This window comes from Sminthopsis crassicaudata, chromosome 4 (assembly GCF_048593235.1).
Source record: "Sminthopsis crassicaudata isolate SCR6 chromosome 4, ASM4859323v1, whole genome shotgun sequence".
Classification (NCBI taxonomy): Eukaryota; Metazoa; Chordata; class Mammalia; order Dasyuromorphia; family Dasyuridae; genus Sminthopsis; species Sminthopsis crassicaudata.
Genome location: NC_133620.1, coordinates 72262907 through 72272745, shown reverse-complemented (window position 1 = coordinate 72272745; position 9839 = coordinate 72262907). Strand labels below are relative to the sequence as shown.

General features: G+C 41.2%; 1 protein-coding gene across 1 annotated transcript in view; it reads right to left on the bottom strand.

Moving 5' to 3' along the window:
• Positions 1-1383: 1383 nt before the first annotated feature.
• Positions 1384-9839, bottom strand: part of LAMC2 (laminin subunit gamma 2) — a 78851-nt gene continuing 70395 nt past the window's right edge. The window contains exons 21-23 of the mRNA XM_074308551.1: positions 8794-8952; positions 8605-8704; positions 1384-2999 (exon numbers count right to left, since the gene is read on the bottom strand). Coding sequence (XP_074164652.1) covers positions 2746-2999; positions 8605-8704; positions 8794-8952 — 513 coding nt within the window. The 3' untranslated portion in view covers positions 1384-2745. The remainder of the gene's footprint in view (positions 3000-8604; positions 8705-8793; positions 8953-9839) is intronic.

The window sequence follows — 9839 nt, the reverse complement described above, 5'->3', positions numbered from 1 at the left end:
GGCACAGAAATAAACAAAATGATTCTATTTAATAATTACTCTTCTCCACTGTAGCTATTAACTCACATTTGAACTTCATATCACATAGATGTTTAGCTAAATGTCAAATTTTGGTCCAGAAGTTGGCAATTCTTTTAGCTAGATGAGAATGATGTCAGCCGCTTGACTGGTGTAGTATTATCCATTTCGGTTCAGAACAACCATTCTTATCTTAATGTTTTGATTCTTTAGCAGGCCATTTTAATATCATGATTAGCTCATTTTAACATGTGTTATATTAGTGTGTCCCTGATAGGTGATATCCATCAATGATGAATAAAATAATTAGTTATTTACTTTTGTAATGCTCCTAGTCTCAAAATAACGGTTATTTTATTTAGCCAGTAGCTTCTATTTTCAGCAGGGCACATCAAATTCAGATTGGCACATCAAAATTGTGTTTGGTAAGCCTTAAAATCTACAAATTATATTTTTTACTCTTTTGTTCCCAAACACAATTTGATTCTTGTTGTTCAAAGTTGAGGAAAAAATATTAAATCATCTCTGAGATAATCTACTAATTTTCTGATTTTTGATAAAATTTTAGCCAGTTGATGGATATTAACTATGGCAAATAGTAATTTGTGCTTTTATAATTAGCTTGAGGAGTTGGGTTGCTTACAGTGTTAACTAGAAGGAAAGCATGGACCTAACCTTTGAGGGGAATATTCTCTACAAATGATAAAACTGAGCCACAGAGAATACCGTGTCATTTCCAGTACTATAACAAGAATTAGAAAAAGGCACAGGAAGTATATTCATGCTATTTGTCACTTGCTACAAACACGAGACTAGATTACATCTCATTTTACTACTTTTTATCTTTTCTTCTTACCTTTTTAAGAGAAATAAAAAGAAACCATAGCCTGGGATATTCACTTTCACCCAAGACAAAGTACAACGGTGAAAAGTACCATTCATCAGTGCCTGGTCTATGTGATCATACACTTTCTCCCAATTTCTCAGCCCAAGGGCATATGCTTAATATCACAGAAAATTTATTCCTTCAAATGCATAACATCCTGTAGCTACCAGATATCCTGCTTTGATCATGTTACAAAAGTCAGGAAATCATACATGTCAATTTTTAACTCCTTTGGGAAATAGTTCCTTGAAATGGCCTGGAGAGGTGATTAGTTTGTCCTAGAAACAAAATTCTGTCATTCCATTATAAGAAATATCAAACAGCAAAATTCTTTTCCAACTGGAAGAAAATCCACAAAGCAAGATGAAGAGCTAGGACTGGAGGACCAAAGGACCCCTCTAATTGCAGAAGTACTTTCTAGTTGTTAAATTCTGGCATCTGTCATTGAGAGTATATAAATCAGGAAGTGACAATAGGCAGCTTATTCAATACCTCTTTATTTTAAAAATGTCCATTAAAAGTGAAGGGGGGGAAACATGGTGGGAAGAGGAAAGGCAGCACCAAAAAGTCTTTCAAGATTGAGGCAGAGCTACATCCAGGTAAGTACTCCACCAAACACTGTTTAGGACAGACAAGATCTTCTACTCAGCTCAGTCTAAGGAGGGAGCATCCTTTGGTATATTGGCAAAAGGAGGTCCACAAAATACATATTGAAACTTGGGATTTTAAAGGGGAGGCCAAACGAAGGATAACTTGATTCTCTAGATAGCTTTGAGCTCCCTCAACATTCGAGCTACATATTTTATCAATTTGAACCAAAAAGTTTCCCTTCTCTGTTCCTTTAATAGCTAACGAAATGCAATCTGTGTCATTTGATAGGAGGGTAAAAGCTATTGGCCCTCTCAGGCTGGAGAGCCTCCTGAGGCACTAAATAGTAGGGCTCTGAGTACCACCAGAATGTAAGCAACCCCACTTTTCCTCATGTCCCATTATTCGTCTGGTTTAGAAGTGGGTTTAGATGCTACCCTCATGAGGTGAGAGGGAAGAGTACCAAAGGGTAAAAGTCTTGCATTGGATGCTGAGAGGTAACAGTATTTCATTGGGTTTTGTTCCCTCTTTTGATACTAGGAGGATTTTTAAAAGGCTGGACAAACCTGGAGAATTCTTTTTTGCCCACGGAGGTTCAGAGCATCAGATAAATCTAAGAATGATTAGTTTTCAAACAAGTCTCTTGAAAGTATTCTTTACTTCAAGACTTTTCTGTAGAGCTAAAACTACATTTTTCACCTGGGTCAAATAGAATTAGGGGTGAGGGAACATGGGCACAAAGGTCAGTCAGAGAGCAGGTTCAAACCTGCTACAAGAGGGGAGGATCTGGCTTTCATTAGACCTAGGACTCAGGAGAAAAGCACCATGGGATGGACCCCTGGGGATGGGACTGGATGGGCCAAAGCAAGATCCAAGGATGGTAATCATCGTTAACTGGGCTTTCCTCTCTCTCCAGATATTTTTGCCCTTAGGCAAAACCCAATGTGCCTGTTAATTATGGCTTTGCCCCTTTGATTTGGCCATTGTACCATGTGCTAATCCTCCCCCTATGCTGGGGTCCTGGCTGCTCCTTCAGTCTCCTGATGTAATGCCATTTGATTCATTACCCAACATGATTCATACCCAACATCACACATACAGCCAGACCTCTGGCTGGCTCCAGTCACAGCACTGAGATCAGGGTCAGTTCAGTTAAGTCTAGTTGTGCCTCCCCCCCACCCCCGGACCAGTGCTGAGCCCCGGACTCTGGGATTGAGACCTGAGAAACACGGAGGAGGAATCTCTGGAAGGCTTCACTGTTGCTCAAGAGCCTGTGTGTTGTAGCAGCCGGGAGGCAGGTTGTTGCGGATATCCTCCAAGTTCTTGACATCAGCCAGGATCCCGTCGATGTTTGCCTCCAAGGACCGAAGATGGCCTTGCTGCTTCCGAACTCTGTCCTCCAGTTCCAGCATCTGGGGCCGAAGCTGGGTGTTTATCTGATTTCTGGCTCTGCTGAAGTTCTGTTCTAGCAAGAGTAAGCCTTCTTCATCCACACCGCCGGGCTGGTCTGTTCCAGGGAATAGGAAATGAGTCAACCAGGACATTCTACAGCCAGATTTCTCTCAATACACGCGGGGCCTGTTTTATCTTCCACTACTTCCTTTCCATGTGAGTAAAAGTAACTACACTACTGGGGACCCAGTTCCAGTTGGGCAATGCAACTCAACTCGCTGCTTCTTTATTTCCTCCCTCTCTCCTTCCCTCCCTTCCTTCTTTCCTCCTTCCTTCCTTCCTTCCTTCTTCCTTCCTTCCTTCCTTCCTTCCTTCCTTCCTTCCTTCCTTCCTTCCTTCCTTCCTTCCTTCCTTCCTTCCTTCCTTCCTTCCTTCCTTCCTTCCTTCTTTTATTCTTCCTTCCTTCCTTCTTTCCTTCCTTCCTTCCTCCCTCCCTCCCTTTTTCCATCCCTCCTTTCTGTCCCATTCTCCATTTTGTCCCTCTGTTCATAAAGAGAATCTTACCCTTCCCTGCAGGTACTCTGCCCAAAGGAATATCAATTTCCATCACTGAAACCCTACAAGATATCTTGGGGATTATGATTTAAGATTTGTTTTTTAACCCCAAATCACTCTGGCTCCCATTGCTGGGCCAATAATGGGTTCCAGACCAAACCCTACCTGGTCTTTGTTGGTTTCTCAGTGAATGCAAATAGCAATTTTTGCTGTTCTGGCTAGAAACCCTGAAGGTCTTCTCTTCCCAGACTGATTTTGTTTTATTATTTGACTGGTTAAAAGAAGCCATAATTTGCCTCATTTTTACCTAGTCTTAATCACAAAATGGACTTAGCTTCAAGCAAATTGAAAACTGTGTAAGGCCTTAGCTTAAATAGGCCAAGGTCTCCCCTTTTATCCAGGGCCATCTGTGTCCTCCTGATCTATATTTTGTCACTGGACCCAGATGGCTCAGGAGGAGAGGGTAAGACTGGTGACTTTGCACAGGCCTTCCTTCCTTAAATCTAATTCACTTTATAAGCCATGAGAACTCCTTCTGGATGTCATGGTTCCCTTTGAGAATGACAGACCAAGAATCCATCATGTTCTTGAGACCAATGGGACTCCAGACTTTCTAAAGATGGAACCTTCAAGAAAGTCCAGCTTTGGATGGCCCCTTTTAGAGACAGATTGGGCTGAATTGAGAGACTCAGGCCTTCTCATAAAACCCCAGAGCCTGCTTAAAATTATCAGCCTCATGGAACCAATACTCCAAACCACCAAGGGCTATAGATCTAGAGTTGTAAGGTCATTTGGTCCAATTCGCCCTTGTTTTACAGATAATGAGGAAATTCCAGAGAAAGTTAAACTGTCAGGCTTGTACAATGCACTCCATCCTGACTTTTCTCCAGAGCAGCCCCAACTCACCTTTGATGCTGTCAAGACCCACCTTCCTCCTCTCCTTCAGTCTGATCTGCTGGTACCCAAGAACATCCCAACTACTGGACTACACCTTGCTTAATCCCCAGAACTGGCTTCCTCCATAAGGCTCACTCCCTTGCCTCTGATGTGCTTTTTAGATTGTCTAGCTTCCAGTACTTAGCCATCAAGGAAGAATATCCACTCCACAACAGGCAGCTGGGCTTACTTGTCACCACTTTTCCACTGTTTAACCCCGAGCTTGTTGTTTGTTTGTTTGTTCATTTTAAGTCATGTCCAACTCTTTGTGACCCCATTTAGGGTTTTCTTGGGAGATGCTGAAGTGGTTTGCCATTTCCTTCTCCAGCTCCTTTTACAGATAAGGAAACTGAGGTAAACAGGGTTAAGGGACTTGTCCAGGATCTCATGGCTAGTAGGTACCTAAGGCTTGGTTTGAACGGGGTCCTTCTGACTCCAGATTTGGTGTGCTTTCCACTGTGCCATCCAGCTACCCATTGACACCCCCAAGTTAGCCCCTTAATTTAAAACTTTTTTTTAGATTTGTTTTAATTAAAGCTTTTTCTTTTCAAAACATATGCATAGAAAATTTTTCAACATTGACTTTTGCAAAACCTTGTGTTTCAAATTTCTCTTCCTTCCCCCCACCCTCTTCCCTAGATGGCAAGTAATCCAATATATGTTAAACATGTTAAAAAATATATGTAAAAATTTTTACATATATATGAGGGGAGGTTATAGCAATATGTTTAGGTAGGTAATCTAACAAAAGAGCTGCTCAAAGATGATGAGGTCTTTGTCCAACTCCAAAATGCTTGTTCACCTAACCCACCAGTGCCCTGGACTCAAGGTCACCTCTATCCTATAGTTCCTGAATTTTTTGCAGGGAAACGATTGCTGTTTGTCCTTAGCAGCTTGTAAGCAAATCTCTCAGGTTTAGGGTTTTGCAGAGGTCAGTGTTTGGAGATGGATCCCAGCTGTCGGGGAAAGGAAGCCTCTGACTTGAAATCTAGGGAATCCAATAAGACTCTGTTCTGTTTGGATAGGAGTGTCATTTGAATTCAAGTCAGGTTCTCCCCACAAGCCATCCAGAGGAATACCAGCTTGAACAGCACCTGGCCAGAGCAGGCTGGTTTAAATAAGCTATAGCAGCCTTAGGACAATTCAAGCTACCTCCTGAAACACCCATTCCTTCCTGACCTGTGCTACATAAAGGGAAATAAATAAGATCTAGCTCCTAGAATTCATGTTGGGGGTTGGAAGGTGGAGATGTTAAAAGTACCTATGAGTCTTATGTTTAATGATCTGTCATGGTCTGAGGGAAGGCAGTTTCATCTAAGGAGGAGAATGGCGTAAGGACTAAACTTGGAGTCAATTTTAACCAATCATTTATTAAGCATGTGCCAGGGACTGGAATAATCAGGAAGATCTGGATTCAAATCCTGCCTATGATACTTAGCTGTGTGTGCTCATGGACAGCCTCAGTTTCTTTACCAATACCATGTGTAGCATTTATTGCAAACAGAGCTACAAGTAGGAATTTTTGCTCTTGGATCAAAAATAGCAAATTGTGCCCCCAAAGCAAATGATATAAATTAGCTCTCATTGGATTGGGGGTGAATAGGTGACTGGGGAAGGATACTGCCCTGTAGGAGGGATGCAGGACACTGTCATGAAACTCCTAGGGAGGCCATCAGTATTAATATTGTAACTTCCTATTTTAATTATTCTTTAATTATTCTTATTTTCTAAGTTGTTTCTATGATACTGAAGAGCTAATGACACCTTCCAAATTCAGCACCTTGAGACAGAGTCCCATCAACCTGTCCTAGTTTCAGTGGAACTTAGTTAAGATTATATATATATATATATATCACTTTGCAAAACTCAAAGCATTATGTAAATATTGATTATTATAGTGGAAAGAGTGTTGAGCTGGCAGTCAAGGGACATGAAATTATGTTTTTCATGCAATTTTGGACAAGTCTCTTTCTCTCAGCCTTAGCTGAAAATCATTGGACCAGATGAAACTTAAGGTCCCTTCTAGCTCTGATACTCTTTGACTAACCTCTCTGAGCCTGGGTTTCCTTATCTGTAAAGGGGTGAGAGTAATGCTAACTAGTCAAATAAAATGTTTTGTAAATCTTGACATGCTATCTTAATAGAATTACTTTTAATAAAACAACTTTTTATTTGTGAAATTTAAGCTGCTACCCATAGGTAAAATCAAGTTCATTGGGATTTAGGTGAATTTAAAATAGCAGTCAACCACCATTTCTATTTCTGCTTCCAAAGTATTAGGCAGTCATTTGATGTGTTACCTCTTCCAGAACACAAGCTCCTTAATGGCATAATCCTGGGCACAAGGCAAGTACTGAATAGATATTTATTGGCTCTAACCCAGTCTCTACTAGAGGAATTGTTTGATGTTAAAAGGGATATTATCAGACCAGGCCAATGACTAATAACAAATTTGAAAATTAACACTCTTTCAGGTTCTTGATGTCAAGCTATAGAAAATCACATTTATATTTGCTTGACTATAATGGGAAAAGGTGGGGCAGCTGGGTGGGGCACTAGATAGAGCAATGGACTTAGAATCAGAAAGATTCTTCTTCTTCTTTTTTTTTTTTTTTGAGGCTGGGGTTAAGTGACTTGCCCGGGGTCACACAGCTAGGAAGTATTAAGTGCCTGAAACTAGATTTGAACTCGGGTCCTCCTGAATTCAAGGCTGGTGCTCTATCCACTGCGTCACCTAGCTGCCCCTAGATTCTTCTTCTTGAGTTCAAATCTGACCTCAGAGATTTACTAGCTGTGTGATCCTAGGCAAGTCACTTAACCTTGTTTGCTTCTATTTCCTCATCTGCAAAATGATAGGAAAAGGAAATGGAGACCACTCCACAGTATCTCCTCCAGGCAAATCCCAAATGGGGCCACAAATAATCAGAAGTAACTGAAAATGACTAAGAACAACAATAATACTGGGAAAATATAACAAACCATACCTCTAAATGCTCTTGGAATCTCTCCTGAGTCATTACATTCTAGTAAGGACTAGTCTTGGCTTTACAGAAAAGACCAAATAATCCAATTTCAGTGTAAACTGAAAAGCAATTTCCTATTTAGATTGGTATGATCCCTAGAACACGTTGCTCCCTGAGTTCCATGGTGTCTAGAAATTCTTCCTTAGACTCAAAATGTTCAGGACAGAAGTATCTCACTAACTTTCTGTGTCTTTTCCCAAACTACCCATAGGTACTTTGAGTCTATCCTGGACCTTGGTTCCTTTGTTCCCTGTATTTTCTTTCTTAGTGATTGTATTTGTTTCCATAGGTTCATTAATCATTTGAAAAAGGTGACTCTCACATCAATAAATTCAGCTTTCATTTCTCTTCTAAATGTCAGTTTTATAGCATCATCTCTTGGATATTCCTATCTAGATGACCCATTGGCATCTGAAAACCAATAAGTCCAAAATAGAACCCATTATGCTTTTCTGTAAATCCTATTCCACAGTTTCCTGTGATGTGGAAGCTACTGCCATCTTTCTAGTCAATAAGAGTCACCACCTTATAGATATTGTAGAGACTTCCCTCTCCCTCGGGGCCCATATGCAATCAATTGTTAACTGTTAATTCGATTTCCAGATCTCATTTTTCATTCTCATAGACATCCTCCCAGCCAAGACCCTCATCAACCTCATACTTAGACTATGATCGTTTCTCCTACTTGATTTTCCTGCTTCCAGTTTCTCCTTTCTCCAATATACCATTTTCTTCACAAATGCCAATCATGCTTCTGCCCCAAAACTTCCAGTGATTTTCTAGCTTTATTTCTTATTAATTTATTTCATGGAATCTACAATTTAGCTAAACTGCACTATTATTTGTCAAATGTAACAGTCTTTCTCCCGCTTCTATCCCCTATGCCCAGAAAATCTTCTTCCTCAACTCTACCTCTTCTAGACCCTTCTCTCCTTTCAAGACTGCAGGATGTTACCTCCTCCATAAGTCTTTCCTCATTCCTTCAGTGATCAAAGTATCTTGTATATACTTATCTGTGTAACGATTACATTTTCCCACTAATACGCAAGCTTCTTGAGAGCCCATATGGTTCTGTTTATATCTTTCTGTTCTATTAGAGTATCTCACAATCACTAGAGAATAAATATTTCTTGAATGGAGAATCCAGTGTTTTCTCCAATAGATCATTCAAAGCATACTAATATGCTGGAAGAGCACTTTACATACCTATTAGACTCAGGATGCTGTCCAAGGCATTTAGTGTATCTTGGATGGCAAATCCTGCATTTTGAGCTCTGGTGTTAGCCCCTTGGGCTTCCTGAATCACCTGAAGAACAGAAAACATGGATAACTTAGGGGGGTGATAAATGGGCTGATTTCACAAGCTCTTTCACAAGTCAGCCTCTGGAAACTTACCCGCTGCACAGCATCCCCATCCTGACCAAACTCCAGCTCCTTCCTTCCAAGTTCTCCTTCCACATCCCGGATCCCGCTGCTCAGAGTGGCCATTCCCTTCTCAAGTGCCAAGGCTGCATCTGCTGTTGTGTTCGCTTCTAAGTTCAATCTCCCTATCTCCTGGGAGGAGAAATGGAGCCATGGATGACAGGGGAGTTATTCACAAGGCAAGAAAACAACCCCAAGATGAATTAGGAAGACAAACAGCTGCAGCTGACCCTTGAAGACATGAACTAGATCTGCTGTGAAAGGGCCAGCTTTGGGAACACACCCATCCCCAGGCTTGGTTTCAAACAAGTCACTTTGGGGTCTGTCAAGGACTGGAAAGGTGTCAACAACATGACTATGTTCCTGTCTCAGCTTGAAGGCTAATGGAACAATAAACATGTTGGGGAAAGGATGGGAAAACAGAAAAGAAGGAAAACAAATCCACATTTCTCCGCGTCCTGCTGCCTGATTCCTACAAACCTTGGGATGCCTCTTGGGTTTCAGCGGGGAATCAGATCTGCTCCATCTTGGAGTCTAATATGACCTCTGCACAGTCTAGTTCAGCATCAGTCAGATCAATAAGCACTTAGGAAAAGCACTGAACTACAGCGGACCCAGTGCCAGGTGCTATAGAAGGAAAATTATACGTACTTGTCTTTGCTCATGATATAGCTTTGGATATTGTTTCCAGAGGTAACACAACTTGGAAAGAGATAGGTCACAATCTCTTCCTAGTAGAAGATCTAGTACAGCTAAATAGTTTAGAGGTCAAGAGCTCTGAGTGGGTGGGTAGAGGAAAACTCTGTCTCCCTGTCTGTGTCTGTGTCTGTGTCTGTGTCTGTCTGTCTGTCTGTCTGTCTCTCTCTCTCTCTGTCTCTCTCTCTCTTTCTCGCTCTCTCTTTCTCTCTCTCTCTCTCGCTCTCTCGCTCTCTCTGTCTCTCTCTCTGTCTCTCTGTCTGTCTCTCTGTCTCTGTCTCTCTCTCTTTCTCTCTCTCTCTTTCTCTCTTTCTCTCTCTTTC